Here is a 16,587-nt window from a genome sequence, read left to right as displayed (position 1 = left end):
GGTATACGAACAGCACAGCAAGAACAGCAGACCACGTTTGGGCTCACGTCTGCTTTTTGTATTTCCTCCAAGAGACTGGAACACAACATTATAACACACTTAAAATACATTAAAACATAAAAAATCATGACCTGGCAAAGAAGTAAGTTGATTTTCAGACCCTGCTAAGAATAAATAAAAATATAAAAGACTGCAAAAGACACAAACCCAGGAATACATAATCCAAATGTTAAAAGAACAGTCTTAGCTGGAGACTTTTAAACTGGCAGCTGGTAATCCTTCGAAGAAGGATTTTTAAGATCATTCCATTTTGACAGAATACTGAATAAAACTCTTACTGCCAGAAGGTTTGAACGCAGTAAACTGTACATGGTTGGGATACTAGTGGTCATGAGCTTCCCCCTGGGTGACTGGCCCTCCATGCCTCTGGCTCCCGTCAGATGGAGGGAGCTCCTACCACGCAGGAGCAACACCTATGCAAGGAGGCCATCCAGCTCCCGGCTCCAGCCCCTCACCTACGAGGGCCTTCTCATGGAAGAAATGGACATCTCTCATCAGTAAGGCTTGAACAAAGACTCAGCCACATGGGGGATCATTTCTGGAAAGGCCTGGCCTCAACGGCAGATCTCTTCCTGCTCCCATGGGAAGCCTGGGCTGGCCAGGCCTGCCTGTGACTGGAAGGGTGAACAGACAAAGGCAGCGTGGCCACAAACCTAAAACATGTGCTCCGATCAGCTCTGTCAGTATCAGAACTGATCATCAGACCGTCATCAGTCTGACTCTTGTCTCACTCTCAGTTGGATCTCAACTTAGAAAGGAAAAAAGTGTTACTTACTGCCTCTACTCTCCTTCCTCCCAAATAAAACCTGGAAAATGCAACTCAATGCAAAAGAAACAATTCTCAGATCCCCTTACGAGAGGTTTCATAAGGAACTAGTTCATAAGGAACTCTTTCTCCAAAGGGAGGAACCCTAAAGATTTCATCACTCTGACATTTAGCTGTGAAACCAGAAAGGGAACCACTAGCAAATGCATAGAAAAGACTCTACATCTGCCATCAACCCGATGAGAATTTCAAGAACACTTAAAAGCATCAAAAACAAAACAGGTATCAGATTCTCAAAGTACAAAAGAAAATACTAAGCAACATTTGAGCACCTACGATGTGCCAGGAACTATGTTAGGCACTGAGGTTTATGTAACATTCCTCATTTGATCACAGGGCAAACCTCTGAGGCAAACATTCTTCCATTTTACAGGTAAGAAAAACCGAAACCCAGAAAAGTGTAATACCCATAGTCACACAGGCTAGAAATGCAGGCCCACTTACTCTACCTTTAGACCCGAGAGACTGCCATCACAGCACATGCTCCTCAGAGCACATTCCTAGAATCAGTACATCAGAGAAAGATGTGTAAGAAAAAGAACAGATATCTTGATACAGAGATAAGACCTTAGGTATCAGAAGAAACAGGTAAGATTTGAAAGTAGTCGTCTCTGAAGATCAGAAATAGGTTAAATGGGAAGGAGTGCAGTTATTTTCACTAGAGGCATTTAAATATTTTTTAACTATATGGTTGTATTACTGTGATTTCAATCTTTTTTAAATATGGGTAGCAGTATCTACCACTAAGGGTTGTGCTAAGAAGAAAATAACACAAATAAAGATCTCTGCACGATGCCCAGCACACAAGTCTCACCCACTGAACATGAGCTACAGCTACATCCAGAATAGGTGGATGCCAGGAGAGAAGGTGAAGAGGGGCTCTGAGTCACACCCAGTCTGATATAAAACATACTCACATTCCCACTAGCCAGGAACCATGGCAGAATCCTGCACAGTGAAATGACCCAGAAAAATGTGTTCCTAGAACATTATACCAGCAGCAAAACTCCTTTCTGAAAGGGCTTAAGTTAAAAATAACTATAGAATGCTTAGTACCAAAGGCACTAAGATTTAACAGGTTTCTGATATGTCACTGTGTAGATCGAAAGGAAGACAGAGTACAGGAAAGAAAATCCTGGGTTTGTAAGGTAGGTTGATGGCATGGTGAAGACAATAGAAAGTTTAAAAAACAAACAGATGGAAAAGAGCATGGGGGCCTTAAGAAAAACTGAGTTCTGAAAACATGGGGAGAAAGAGAATGAAGATATGTGTGATTATCTTACTTCCTGACCTAATGATATAGGACAGAAACGGAAGCAAACAAGAAAGGAAACCCTCTGGGGGAGAATCTACAGACACTATAAAAATAGGAGTGAACAATCTGTAAAGTGAATAAGCAAAAATCACAAGATGGAACCAAATTGCAGATGGAAAAACTCTCCCTTCCTTTGGCTTAGACAGATGGAGAAGTCTAAATGGCAATACCTGTAAACGTCTTATTTCTGAATGAACTTGTTCACAGCTACAGGGACCTAACAGACTCCTACTCAATGACTAGACCCAAAAAACTTAAACTCTTTGAGAAACAGGCAACTGACTGTTCACTCAGACTCCTCTCTATGGGTGTTCTGTGCAAAGAACCCTCTCAAATGGTAGCTTGTCAAATTTAAGGTTCGTGATACAGGAGAAAAACCAGGAAGGGGTAATTTAGGAAATGATGTTCCAAGAATAAAAGAGTGACCACAAGGAAATGTCTTCATATCTAATAGAATGATTACAATTAAAAACGCTAAAAAAAAAGGGAAACCACTGAGAGTACCAAATGCCAGCAAGGATCACTGAACTCTCATACATCGCCAGTGGGTATACACAGCCACTTTGTAAAACTCTATGGCAGTTTCTTAAACCCCTTCCTTAAGGTACGAAAATCCCACTCCTAGGTGCCAGGGAAATGACCATATACGTCACAAAAAGATTCACAAACAAACATCCGTTGTATCCTTACTCATAACAGCCGAACACTGGAAACAACCCAAATGTCCATCAACAAGAGAATGGATCATCAAATTGTAGTACAGTCACACAACAAACACTACTGAGCAATAAAAAGAAACAAACTACCGAGACACAACAATATGGATGAATCTCAAGGGAAAGACAGCAGACACATAAGACGAGTCGTTCTATATGATATTTATATTTAAAAAGAGGTGAAACTAATCTAAGGTGATAAAAATCAGAATGGTCCTCACCTTGGGGGCCAGGGAGTGACTGGAAAGGGGCATCTCTAGGGTGATGGAAATGTTTGTTTGTTTGTTTGTTTGTTTTAGACAGAGTACACACCCAAGTCGGGGAGAGAGCAGAGGGAGACAGAAAATCTTAAGCAGCCTCCACACTCAGCACAGAACTCGACACAGGGCTCAATCCAAAGGCCTGGGATCACGACCTGAGCCAAAAGCAAGAGTTGCACACTCAACCATCTGAGCCACCCAAGCACCCCGGCCGGAAATGTTCTATTCTTGATCCAAATGGTAGCTGCATGGATGCAACCATTTGTCAAAACTCAAATTGGAGATTTTTCAATATGTGCATTTTATCATTTAGACAAAATAAATAAGAATGAAGGCATGGACAACCTTGACAGAGGCTAAGAGTCAAGGAAGATGGAAAGAAACAGGTGATTTCCTTGCCAATGGGGAAGTGGAAGCCCAATTTGAATGGAATGAGGAAAGAATAGGGCAAGAAGTAGAGAGTGAATACAGTTTTCAAAGGAATAGCCAAAAAAATACAGTGATGAACCTGGTGATATGCTGATTCAGCAGAACAAAAAATGACTCACCTGTGAATTAAAAACAGGCACCACGCTAGGCATAAAACTCCAATGACCAAGCCCAAATAATATTAAGAATCAAAAAGAACTCTTATTTCTAAAACTAGGGAAACCAGGCAGGATAGACTAAAAGGAAAAGAATTCCCTTTTGTTTCAGACCCCAATGGGACATTCAAGTTTTAGGAGAGTGATTATTTGTTACTATCCCTTAATAACATCATCTTGCATTTGCATAGGGCTTAATTTCCAATCACACTTTATATTTGTGTTCTTGCTAATCCTCACAACACCCCGATAGAACAGTGTTACCCCATTTTAAAGGAGGAGAATAAATCATGGTTCAGAGCAGTTCAGTGGCTTGCCCAAGGTCACACAGCTAGTTACACAAACTTACACCTTCTGATTCCCATATAAAGATCTTTCCATTATGCCACACATGCTCCTGTCTACAAGACTACAGCCTCTCTGTAGCCTGGCACACATTTTTATCTGTGTCGCTCTAGAACTCACCACTATTTTCAATGCAGCAAAACCCTGCAGAAACTGGGTCATTTTCAAACATAGCCCACAAAATACAAGAGGAGGGTGAAGAATAACCAGTTCTAGAATACCTTTCATTGGTCCTATCTTAAAGTACGAGCCGGAGCCCCAGGAAGCCAAGGCGCTGCCGTGAGTTTATAGAGCTTTAAGCACTGCAGGCGAGGCAGCCAACTCTGCAAGTCATCCTTGGAACAACTAACGTACCTTATCACTAACGTGGCCAGCACGGCGGACAGGTGAGCAAGCAGGAGACCCCACATGCTCTCAGCAAAATGCTTCCCCTACCATTTCCCTTATCCTATTCTCAAACGTAAGAGCAAGATATTTTCATTTATGCGATCCGTCTTTAAAGGCTGAATCACCTCTTTTGCTTTTGCAGAGTTATATTTTTAAGTAATTTCAGAACAGCCATTGTTATATAAACATGTTTGGAATGTCTGCTGAAAGGAACAATTCCAAAACAATATAAACCTTGAACATGCTATGTTCCCATGTAATGAAATCTATATACGAAGGATTAAATCATCTAAATCAATTACAAATTGAAACTAGTTTGTAAGATAGGGCACAAGGCACTAGTAGGATACATTTCATTTTAGTTTTTTAAAAAGCCTTGCTTGAGAGTACAAAATTAAATTGAGCCATGTTTCCAAAGACAGAGGTAATTAAGTCAGGAGATTGGGCAGCTGGTGGCGTTGCTGCCTGACAGATTAAGGAGTCTCTAGGACACTGCCTGGGACAGCTGGACAAGACCGCCTCTTACCTGGTTGCATCTGCTCCGAGCTGCTCCGCAGTTTGCCGTAGGCATGGCTCAAGGGCACCCTCTGGTAATGAGGCGGGGAAGTAGGAGGGGAGGCCAGGGGTGACATCGTGGGAGACTGTGTTTCCTGCTTCAAAGGAACCAGAGCAGAGTTCAGAGGCAATCACTTGAGAAGCCTGGCGCTTTGAACTGCAGTTACGAAGTATAATGCAACTCTACCGCCGGTGAGGCAGCTGATTTCACAAATGGGAGGAAACGTTTTCTCACAAACACAGTTTGGTTAAAATGCAGTGTCTGAAGACTGAAGTCTCCCAGAGAACAAAGTCCTGCCAGCATTCAGTTGCCTAAAACTAGCATGAAAGGCTTTCAGTTATTTCACTAGTATTTTCCTTCGGAAAAGGGAAGACAATGATCACATGAAATAGCATTCATACTCCCCAAATCTGATCTCTTTGTGTGTAAATTCAATTTTCATTTGTTTCTAATAAAGGCTCCTATTTTCTGGCTTTACACTTATCAAGTCTTCCAGCAAATGTGGATATTAAAAATATACACTTAAAATGTTTAATGCTAAATGTTGCTGGGGCTTACTATACCAGAGCAAAATGCCAGGTTTTTCTTTTTCACACTGGGGGATTATGGAACAATTCATTAGGGGCAAAGCACTCCTACACACGAGGATGGAAGTTTAGTAAGCTACAGTTCAAATCTCAGTTAAAATGTGAATTTAAGGTAGGACTCTGGCAAGGCAAACAACCTTACTCTGCTATTGGGTTTCCTCCTTTTTTAACGCCACCAATAAACTGGTAACTTTGGAGTACCCAAATAACAAGGAAACAGCACTTGTAATCAACATGCAGACTATATAGGTGCTCTGAGTTAAAAAAAAATGCAATCTGAGATACTGTTCTTCAAAAAAAAAAAGAAAATAATATTTGAAGTATGAGCTCACAGCAACAGATGGGATGGGCAGAGCATACACCTACCCTCAGGTGAAAGGCTGTGTCCTCAATCATGCAGCCAGGGATGGGCCTAGAAAGTCCCCAGATTATCAACCATCTTGGGACAGCAGACCCTCATTCCTCTCTAAATGCTGGTAGGAAAACATGCCAGACCACTGACTGAAGGTTCCTATACCCCTTTACATATACATCCCTGAAGAACTTTAAAATGTATCAGAATTACGAAATCAACGGTACACTGAGTTATTTAACAAGACATGCTGTATGCCTCACTTGGCTATAAATATAAAACTTCTGCAGCAATACCTCATATTCCCAGCATTATCACGGTGAGCCATACAAATTAGTTTTTCAACTTAATCCTTTATTACACATTGCATTTAAAAAAACATTTTGACTCATCTTCCTAAAATATGACAAATTCCTTGGTCTTATACAAGATACTATATTCAATATAATTTGACTTTTCTGCATGATTCAGTATCTTTATTAGAAGTATGAGCTGTACCTTGATGCCCTCAGGGTTCACTAATGCATAATACTATTTACCTCTTTTTTAATAGGCTTACTCTACTGAAATTTTATACTTTTATCTCTACCAATCACCACCTAGCTATTGCAATTAATGCTTTAACTTTTAAAGCCCATCCTCCCTTCTCTTGTCCCTAACCTGCTAAATGTATAATGGCATCATTTCCCAACATGTCATCCCAAACATGCTCCACAAGGAAGGATTCTCTGGTGAAACAAGTTTAGTAAACACAAATCTCCCCATCTCTTTACAGAGGGACTTCTCAGGGCCTTGAATTTGCTAATGAGCATGGTGACTCTCCAAGCCTGAGGATGTAGTTCTTCACCCAAGGATGCAAAGCAGCATTCTCCGAATATATTTAACCACAGAAACCTTTTCTCCAAACTTTTTTGTGAAGAGAGGATCTATTAAAAACTCCTAGGAGTGCCTGGCTGGCTCAGTCAGTTGAGCATGTGACTCTTGATCTCAGGGTCTTGAGTTAAAGCCCCACCACACTGGATGTAGAGTTTACTTAAAAAAACAAAAAACAAAAAAACTCCTAGAAGTTCTATTTCAAATAACCCATTTGGAAATGCTGATTAAAGAAATCAAATAAGTGTATTAAATCATAGCCTTGGGGCTCCTGGGTGGCTCAGTGTGGTAAGTGTCGGACTTCAGCTCAGGTCATGATCTCAGTTCGTGAGTTGGAGCCCCAAGTTGGGCTCCGTGCTGACAGCTCAGAGCCTGGAGCCTGCTTCTGATTCTGTGTCTCCCCCCCCCCCCGCCTCTCTCTCTCTCTGCCCCTCCCCCACCCACACTCTGTCTGTCTCTCTCAAAAATAAACATTTAAAAAATAAAAAATCAGTACCCTATTTGGGACACAATTCTACATTCAAGTAGGCTCTGAAGGCTGTATGGGTGGCTATACTTCAGCTTCTTTTTCTTGCTACAAGGAAACTTGACTGGCTTCCTTCCAAGTCTATAATTGTATCCCAGATGGTGAGATTTGCTAGAAGCCTGACAGCAGATAGGAGGCACTGCTACGTGAGGTTTCACTGTCAGAATCACATGGACACACCTGATCAGACTGTTTACCTGTTTATCCTCATCATCCATTCTTTTGAACGTATTTTTTTCTGAGATTAAATATGGAATCTGAACCTTAGTTCCATGCAGTTCAGCCGGGTTCCCAAATCGTATCTCAGCTTCGGTCTTTGACATCATAAAGCGAGGCAGTGGCAGTTCTTTAGGACCAGAATCAGAGAAGCTCAAGTGAGACTTTATTTTAAAACTGTGAAAAGCAGAACTCAATGGCCAAAAGATGAATCACTTTTGAGGAAAAATTCCAGAGCACTAAATATAGATTAAATTTTTATTTTGACACAATGAAGACTCCTATAATAATGTCATGATAGAAAAATGCTTCAGTTTTACCAAGGCATTCTGGCTTAACATTTTTAAATGCTGTCAAATTATCACAGAACATGTTCAGGTTTTGGATTCATCTCCCGCCTCAGCCTTTAGTTCAGCACTACCTAAAAGGCTGCAATACTGTGTGAACACAAAACGTGGCAAATGAAGCAGGAAAAACCTATGTAATACACATTATATGTCAGACACTATATTAATATCTGCAAATATTATGTCATTCAATCCTCACAACAACTCAATAAGGTAAGACTATCATTTAGCCTTTTTTTAAATTTTTTTAATGTTTGTTTATTTTTGAGAGAGAGAGAGAGAGAGAATGAGCAAAGGTGGGGCAGAGAGAGAGAGGGGGACACAGAACCTGAAGCAGGCTCTAGGCTCTGAGCTGTCAGGGCAGAGCGGGACACAGGGTTCGAACTCATGGACCACAAGATCATGACCGGAGCCAAAGTAGGAGGCTTAACCAACTGAGCCACTGAGGCGCCCCCTGGGTGAAAATTTTTCACCCTATGTCATTCCTTATGGAATTTTCACGCTCAATATCCAATTGTCTTTTCATAATGGAATAAGGAAAATGGTATCAAGTTAGAGCAATGAGTCCAACGTTCAGCCAGATTCTACCGTCAAAACCATTAGCTACTCTCACAATGCTACGAAGAGTTATAATGCAACAGTCTGGAATATTTATTTATCTTTCAAATATCTGATAAAACTATTCTGAAACAGAAATGATGCTTTGGCACACTTTTAGTTCTCAGTGCAGCAAATCACACACAATCACAAAACACAAAGAATTCCAAAAATGGGGATAATATTATGGATTATGCATAATGATTTACATCTGTATCCATTGTTCAGGATAATACTCATCACTGTGCCTCCGCACTTCCATCAGCACTCCATTCCAAACACAGCTGCACTTACAATGATTGATGCTGTGCTAAAGCCAGGAAACGTCTTAGCAACAACAACCAAGCATCCCAGCTCCCCAGGCAAAGAAACCCCTGGTTCTCTAATATCCACATCGTGTTTATTTTTAGTTGCTATGTCCACATTTGATTCAGAGAAGTAGGCAATATGACAAATCCCTGCATGATCAATCAGCCAAAGGCCCAAGAGACATAAGTAGAATAAGCAATCTGGACAATTAAACCAGAACTCTCTTCTAAAAAGAGGATGGCCACCATTTTTTTAACATTTTAATGTTTCCCAACCTCAGCAGCTCTCCAGTACTCAAGGCAGGAGTGGACTTCAAAAGAAAAAAAGGCAGAAGAAAAGAAAACCTAGATTCTTAGTAAATCAAATATAAGCTAATTCCATGGTTCTCTTCTCAGAAAGGTATTTATTTCAGTTCAGTCTGCAAAGGGGATCTAAAAAGATGGAACAAGCTCACATAAAATGATCTGCACTCTGACTGCCCACGAGTGGATGACTCTACTTCCAAACACTACTTGAAGGAGAAGAGAAGTAAACATCCATATTTGTAAACCCCCCACCAGTGTTTTACTGGTGTCTAACAGATAATTCTGGAAATGTGAATACAATCACGAGATGATGAGTGTCAACTTTTATTACACAAGGACTCCCAGATACCCTTTAGGACCCTGTCACTTCACACACTGTCCTCCTTCCCTGGCTATGGCATTTCTCCAGAACTATTCACCTGGCAAAGAATCTCTCTCCTCCAGATAGCTATCAAATAGCGAAACACAAAATACAGCTGAATTTCTCTTGTACTTTCTTCACTTATGTGGTTTTAAACAACACTCACTTAACAGATTGTAACACCCATAATAATAATCATATCACTGAAAATCTTAATGAAGGTGCTATCTCCCTTACTCCAAGCTTTCAAAAAGTACAAAGTAAAACTCTAGGCTGTAAATAAATACTCAGTCTAAATGTTCTGTAGTCATATGGACACCATATTTAATAGTGAAACTTTATTTGAAAGCTAATCAATAAAGTATCTGCTATCCAGTGATTTATGTCAAGTAATCACAAGAGAAGAGCCGTTTGTAGTAGTTGGTTAGATCTTCTCTCCCAAATGGAGTTCAATTAACACAAGGAAATAAAGAGTTCAAATTAAAGGTTTATAGGGGCCAAGGAGACAATGAGTGCAGCCATCCAAGGCAGCAATTTGTTTCATAATGCTCTTAGGTTGTAGTCTTTGAACATAGAAACACTTCGTATATTAAATATAAATGACTATCTTTCCCTTCCACAAAGAAAACTATGCTTCTAAACATATGACTCTTTAAAAATTAACGGAAAAATCCTTTCATTTTCCATGTCTGATGGAAACATGAACATAATACTTCCATTTCCTCAATTAGAAAAAAATGTAAACATAAAACATAAAAGAAAACATAAATCCACTAACAAATGGTAAATGTCACCGGGGAGAAGTGGGACTGAGCAGAGAACCCATGTCCTATCTCCAATGGAAACTTTATTTTCCTTCTATATCATCCACTAGAAATATAATCCAAGCCACAGAGCTGTAAATTGGGTAGTAACTAAAATTTTTAAGTGAAGAAACTTATGATTTCACTGGTCTGAGAGCTCAGGAGACAAATATATAGAGACAGAAAGTAGAATGGTGGTGGTTGTCTCTGACCGGGAGGAGTGGGAATGCAGAGCTATTTAATAATATGAAGTTTCATATTTCTTTCTTTCTATCTTCTACCTACCTATCTACTTATTTATTTATTTAGAGAGAGCAAGAGAATGCAGGGGAGGGGCAGAAAGAGACCGAGAGAGGGAATCCCAAGCAGGCTCTGTGCTATCAGCACTGAGCCCAGTGTGGGGCTCAATCTTACGAACCTTGAAATCACGACCTGAGCCAAAATCAAGAGTCTGATGCTTAACAAACTGGGTCCCCCAGGCACCCCATGGAGTTTCATATTTCTAAGATGAAAAGAGTTCTGGAGGTGGACTGTGGAGATGGCTGCATAATATGAATGTACTGAACTGTACAATTAAAAAATGGTTAAGGTATGGTGCCTGGCTGGTTCAGTTGGTAAAACATGCAACTCTTGATCTCAGGATCATGAGTTAGAGCCCCACATTGGGCATAGAGATTACTTTTAAAAAAAAATCGCTTCTCGGCCTTTTGGCTAAGATCAAGTGTAAAAAAACAGTTAAGGGGCACCTTGGTGGCTCAGTTGCTTAAGCGTCCAACTTCAGCTCAGGTCATGATCTCACAGCTGACGGGTCCAAGCCCCACGCTGGGCTCTGTCCTGACAGCTCAATGCCTGGAGCCCACTTCAGACTGTATGCCTCCTTCTCTCTCCTCCCCTCCTCCGCTCATGCTCGCTCGCTCACGCTCGCTCGCTCTCTCTCTCTCTCTCAAAAATAAATAAAAATGTTAGAATTTTAAAATAAATAGTAAAATTTTATAGTAAATTTTATGTCATGTATATATTATCACAATTTTTCAAAACTTTTTCAAATAATAAAGGAAATGGGTGAAATTAATTTTATTATTTGAATCTGATATCATAACATATAATCATGATAAAAAATAGTAATGACTTCTTCCTTGCCAATTTGTATGCCTTTTATTTCTTTTTGCTGATTGCTGAAATCGTTTACATTCTTTTTTCCAGACTAAGTTTTTTTCAAGCTCCCAGGTGTATTTTACCTGCACTGGACACCCTGACTCAGACACACATTTCCCGTGCTCAGTGGCCACACTACTGGGACAGCTCAGCTCCAGCTGGCAGCTGACATGATGGAATGTGGCCAGAAACCTGGATTTTACTAAGAAATATTCTAATGTTAAATGTTAACACAACTAATTGATTCCTTTTTAAATTATGTAAGGAGCATTTGTATGGAGGGATAATTTTTATAAATCTTTAGTGTACTATTTGAAGGGTTCTGACAAACATATATATGAGCACATGACACCCAAATTAAGATAGGACATTTCTATCATGCAGAATTTTCCTTCCCGCCCATTCTAGTTAATCCCCTCTTCCTATCCCACTCTTCAAACTCTGTTCTAATCTCGAAATCCACAGACTACTTTCACCATTAAAGAACTCCATCTAATGGAATCATTCAGTAACTATCGTTGAAACTTAGACTCCTTCACAGCATTTTGTAAGAATCATCCAATGTATTCTATGTAGACATAGCTTATTCTTTTTCATTGCTATGAAGTAATCCATTTTTATGAACATATTGAAATTTTAAAATCCATTCTCCTGTGATGAACATCTAGGCTGTTTCCAGATTGGGGCCATTATGAATATAGCTGTCACAAACATTCTTATAAATGGCTTTTGATGAACATGAATTCCTTTATCTTGAGCTGTATATGCCGTGAGTTAAGAACGGGTTTTATGTTTTTGAATGAAAAACATCAAAAGAAAAATAGTTGGGGCGCCTGGGTGGCTCAGTCAGTTAAGCATCCAATTTCGGCTCAGGTCATAATCTCACAGTTTGAGAGTTCAAGCCCCACATCAGGCTCAGTGTTGATGGTGCAGAGCCTGCTTGGTATTCTCGCTCTCTCCCTTCTGTGTATGCACTCTCTCTCCCTCTCTCTCTAAATAAATAAATAAGCTTTTAAAAAAAAAGAAAGAAAGAAAAAGTTTGTGATGTGAAAATTCTATGAAATTCAAATTTCAGTGGTCATGAATAAAGATTTATTGGAACACAGCCAATCTCATTTGTTTACATAGTGTCCATATCCACCTTCACAGTTCAAAGGGCAAAATTAGGTAGTTGCAGCAAAGGCCATTCGGTTCAGAGTCTAAAATATCCACCATGTAGCCCTTTATAGGAAAAGTTTGCTGATCCTAGTCTTACACAATGCCTACAATTAAAGTAAAATGTAGTCTTACGAAAACAATAAAGTTGCATGTAATGGAAAAATACACTGCTTGAGTATTTAAATTTTAAATAATGTATATTAAATTAAGATTTCAATTCCTCAGTCAACACTAACCAGATTTCAAGTCCTCGACAGCCAGCCATATGTGGCTCGTAAGTACTTTATTGCACACTTTAGGCGTTTTTCCAAATTTTTAACGTTACCTGATTTTATGCTCGCAACAACCTTATAAGGCAGGTACTATTGGTACCCCCCTTCCCAAGGTGAGCTACATAAAGTTCAAAGAAGTTAGGAGGGCACCACTCTGAAGGCACACAAAAAGTCACAGTGCAATCTTTCAAAATCAGGCAGTCTACTGCTATGGCCCAGACTCAGCCACTAGGTTCTACTGTCATCTGAAAATTAAAATATTCTTTCCATTGCAGGTTCGAACCCTCAACATAAAACTGCGGCATTTCAGAGCCAGAAAATAGACATCTCACGGGTGAAGAACTAAGCTCAGGAATATCTCAGACGTGCAGCAATTCAGTGACGGGACCAGGAGCAGAACATTCCTGTCTGCGGAGGCTCCCTCCTCTTGTAATTTTTGGAGGGGTCATGGCAAATCAATTACATTTATTATCAGTTTTATAAAAGGGCATTTAATCAAAACAACCATCTTAGAACTGAGTGCATTTTAAATATAACTCACTGTTTTGTCCTAATTCTTTCTCCGTTCACAGCAGACTGTGCCAGACTGCCACTAGATCAATAACCAGTTTGGGGAACGTGGCCCCAGAGGCTTTGTAAACCATATTATTGCACTATTAGCATTCAGAGACTCCCAGAGGGGCTGTGGAAAGAAATCACAGGGTCTGTCATCTTGGTTAAGAAAAGAATTCCATCTTTATTCTCCCTACCCTAACCGAAAGTCAGCATTTCTTTCAATTATGAATGTAGGCAACGTAGCACGGTAGTATCATTAGCAGCATCTGTAACTTTGTCGCCCACCGAAATCAGATATTTATCTATCACATTACACTTGTTGTAGCCTTCTTCAAGTATTGTTTATGCTCATCACTACTTTGAAAGTATGGTAGTTATTTAGGTCACTCTTAGGTCTCTTATACAATACATTAATGAAGTAGTATGTATACTGCTATGTAACATTTTTTAATATCTTAGTTTTAATTTCAATATAACTGGTTTCCTTTGGACTCCTCTTCCTCTGTCTTTGTATTTTTTTAAAACATTATTCCAAGGAGTGGCAGACTGCCAAAGGAGCCCATGACACAAAAGAGGTTATAAAACCGACTCTAAAAGCCCTACCTATCCCTTCTCTCAGCCCTCACACCCCCTTACGGTCAGTCCTCAGAAAGAAGGGACAGTTCCCAGGGCAAGTGTCCACCATGCAGTTTCCTCAACAGGAAATCTCCAATGGTCCTCAATTTCACCCCCTGCTTCTCTCCTCCTAAATTATCCTAAGGTTTCACCATTTGTTTAACCAGCCAAATACGATGAAGCTAGAGAGATGCCTAGTGCCAACATTTAAATTTAAGGAGCTGTTCACTCTCAGGGCCATGTCAAAGCAGAATCTGCATTTGTATGGCCCGGAGAGTGACTTTCCCCTTAAACTTATGTGCCCTGACCTCGCCCCAACTCAGGTCCCGATATAACAAAAAAATGTACTCACAGGTTAAGCAAAGCTCTTGAAAATGCTCTACTGAGCTCTCATTAGAACTCACTCTCAACCTGGCTCCACGTAAGAATCATCTGGGGAGCTCTTAAAAATCCCCCTGTTCAGGCTGCACCCCGGACTAATTAAATGAGAAGTTCTGGAAGTGACCCCAGACACCTGTATTTTTTAGTTTGCATTTAAAGCTCTCCAGCAATTCTCAAGTGCAAACAACGCTGGGAGCCACGGTGGCCTGAGAAAGAGGGCTTCTTTAGAAATCCCTGAGGAGTTCTGAGTGAATCTGAAATCCAAATGTTCAAGCTTAAAAAGTGACAGATGATTAAGACTCGGTCCTCATTCACAAGCATTCCTCTCTTCATTCATTCAACAAACATGCCCTGAGTGTCCACAGTGCTACACAGAGCACGGGCTACCAGATCCTCCTCCCTTCCCTTTAGGTAAGCTTGCAGACCAGTGAGGAAGACAGAAATTAGTCAAGGGCTATAAAGGAGCAGAGGCTGAGAGAAAGTAAAGTAGGGAGGGGACAGCCACACAGAAGCATCATCTAACAGGATTAACCCATCCAAGGATTACCTAACTCCCTAGAGATATGTACTTTTGTTTTGACTTACCATTTACTCTTCATTAGGCATCTTACAACACTGAAAGGATAGATATTAACGCATAGAAACTGTTAGCTAAGTAATCTTGTCTAATAGCAATGCAGGTGAATTTCATCTTAGAGTCTAATAGCCAAGTCACAGTTTTATTGCTCTATACGGCATTCATCAATTTTGTATGTAATTTAGCAATCTTATTCCAGCATTCTTTCTTTCCAGGACTATAAATGCTTCTGACTTTCCTATACTTTCCTGAACTAGCTTAACGCTATGCTGGTTCCTTCGTTAATGAATTAATTTGACAGAACCTACTTTCGACAGGATGGTGGGGACAGTGCACAAATCCTGAAGAATAAAGAGGAAGAGCTAGCCATGGGAAAGAGAGGGGGGAAAACAGACTGCTTGGAACCCAAAACCTCAAGATAACATGGTCTTTCTTGCAGCAATAAAGAGATGGCCCAGAAACGGCTAAAAGGCCAGTGAGGAATGATGGAGAACACAGACAGGGAAGGTTTAAGATAAGGATGGAGAAGTGTAGACAGAGACTAGATTACTCAGGGCCCTACAGATCAGTGTAGTGACTGGATTTAGTACTAGGTACAATAAGCCAACCAGTGGAGGATTTCAAGGAGGAGGATAAAATGATCTGATGGATACTGTGATATTGTGAAAAGACCACTGCTACTGCCATATAGGAAAAGAGATTGGAATAGAGAAGCGAGGAGGCCAAGAAATCAATGACAAAACCACTGTGGTATCCAGATGAGTGACTGAAGGTGGCCCAGTCTAGTAGGTACAGAGAGACGGAGGGAGCGGACAAGACTGGAACCACACTGCCAGGGCTGCTTATAGATTACGCTGTGGACCGTGGCAAAGGGTGGAATCAAGGATGACTTCTAGGCTCCTGGCTTGAGCAACTGTAGATGGTAGTGGCACTGACCAAAATGGGTGAGGCTACAGGTTAGAGGTTAACACACACACACACACACACACACACACACACACACCCAGACTCATGAAGAACAGACTCACCACTCCCTGCGTGTGATGAGGGTACTATAGCCGTTCCAATTAGGTTCTCACAGAGCATCCTCTTTGGCCTTCAAGGTTTGTGTCATCAAACATTGAGCTAATGGATTTCAAGCAATAGCTTCGAAAATTCTAAGTGGCAGCTCAAAGTTTGGCCTAATCTTGCCCTCATTGTTATTTAACGTATGCTGACTGTAAATAGCTTTTATTTAATAAATCTTTAAGTGAAGAAAGAAAATTCAAAATTGAGTATAAACTGTCAGGTTTATAAAAGGCAGCATCAGGATTTCTAAAATATAACTGAGAGAATGACATATGGCCCTTCGTAGGAAAGTGGATGGACCTTGAGGGTGTCATGCTGAGTGAAGTCAGCCAGGCAGAGAAGGACAGAAACCATATGTTTGCACTCATAGGTCTAGCAGGAAAACAAGAGAGACCTAATGGAGAACCAGGGGGAACGGAGGAGGGAGAGAGAGTTGGGGAGAGAGAGGGATGCAAAACTTGAGAGACTATTGAATGCTGAG

General features: G+C 40.5%; 1 protein-coding gene across 1 annotated transcript in view; it reads right to left on the bottom strand.

Moving 5' to 3' along the window:
• REPS2 (RALBP1 associated Eps domain containing 2) overlaps window positions 1–16,587 on the bottom strand; it is a 239,499-nt gene that overhangs the window by 162,500 nt on the left and 60,412 nt on the right. Inside the window, exons 4-5 of the mRNA XM_029929616.1 lie at window positions 7,585–7,733; window positions 5,020–5,146 (exon numbers count right to left, since the gene is read on the bottom strand). Coding sequence (XP_029785476.1) covers window positions 5,020–5,146; window positions 7,585–7,733 — 276 coding nt within the window. The remainder of the gene's footprint in view (window positions 1–5,019; window positions 5,147–7,584; window positions 7,734–16,587) is intronic.

This window comes from Suricata suricatta, chromosome X (genome assembly GCF_006229205.1).
Source record: "Suricata suricatta isolate VVHF042 chromosome X, meerkat_22Aug2017_6uvM2_HiC, whole genome shotgun sequence".
In the NCBI taxonomy this organism is placed as follows: domain Eukaryota; kingdom Metazoa; phylum Chordata; class Mammalia; order Carnivora; family Herpestidae; genus Suricata; species Suricata suricatta.
The sequence above is the reverse complement of the archived record's forward strand: the minus strand, read 5'-3'. Positions and strand labels throughout refer to the sequence as shown.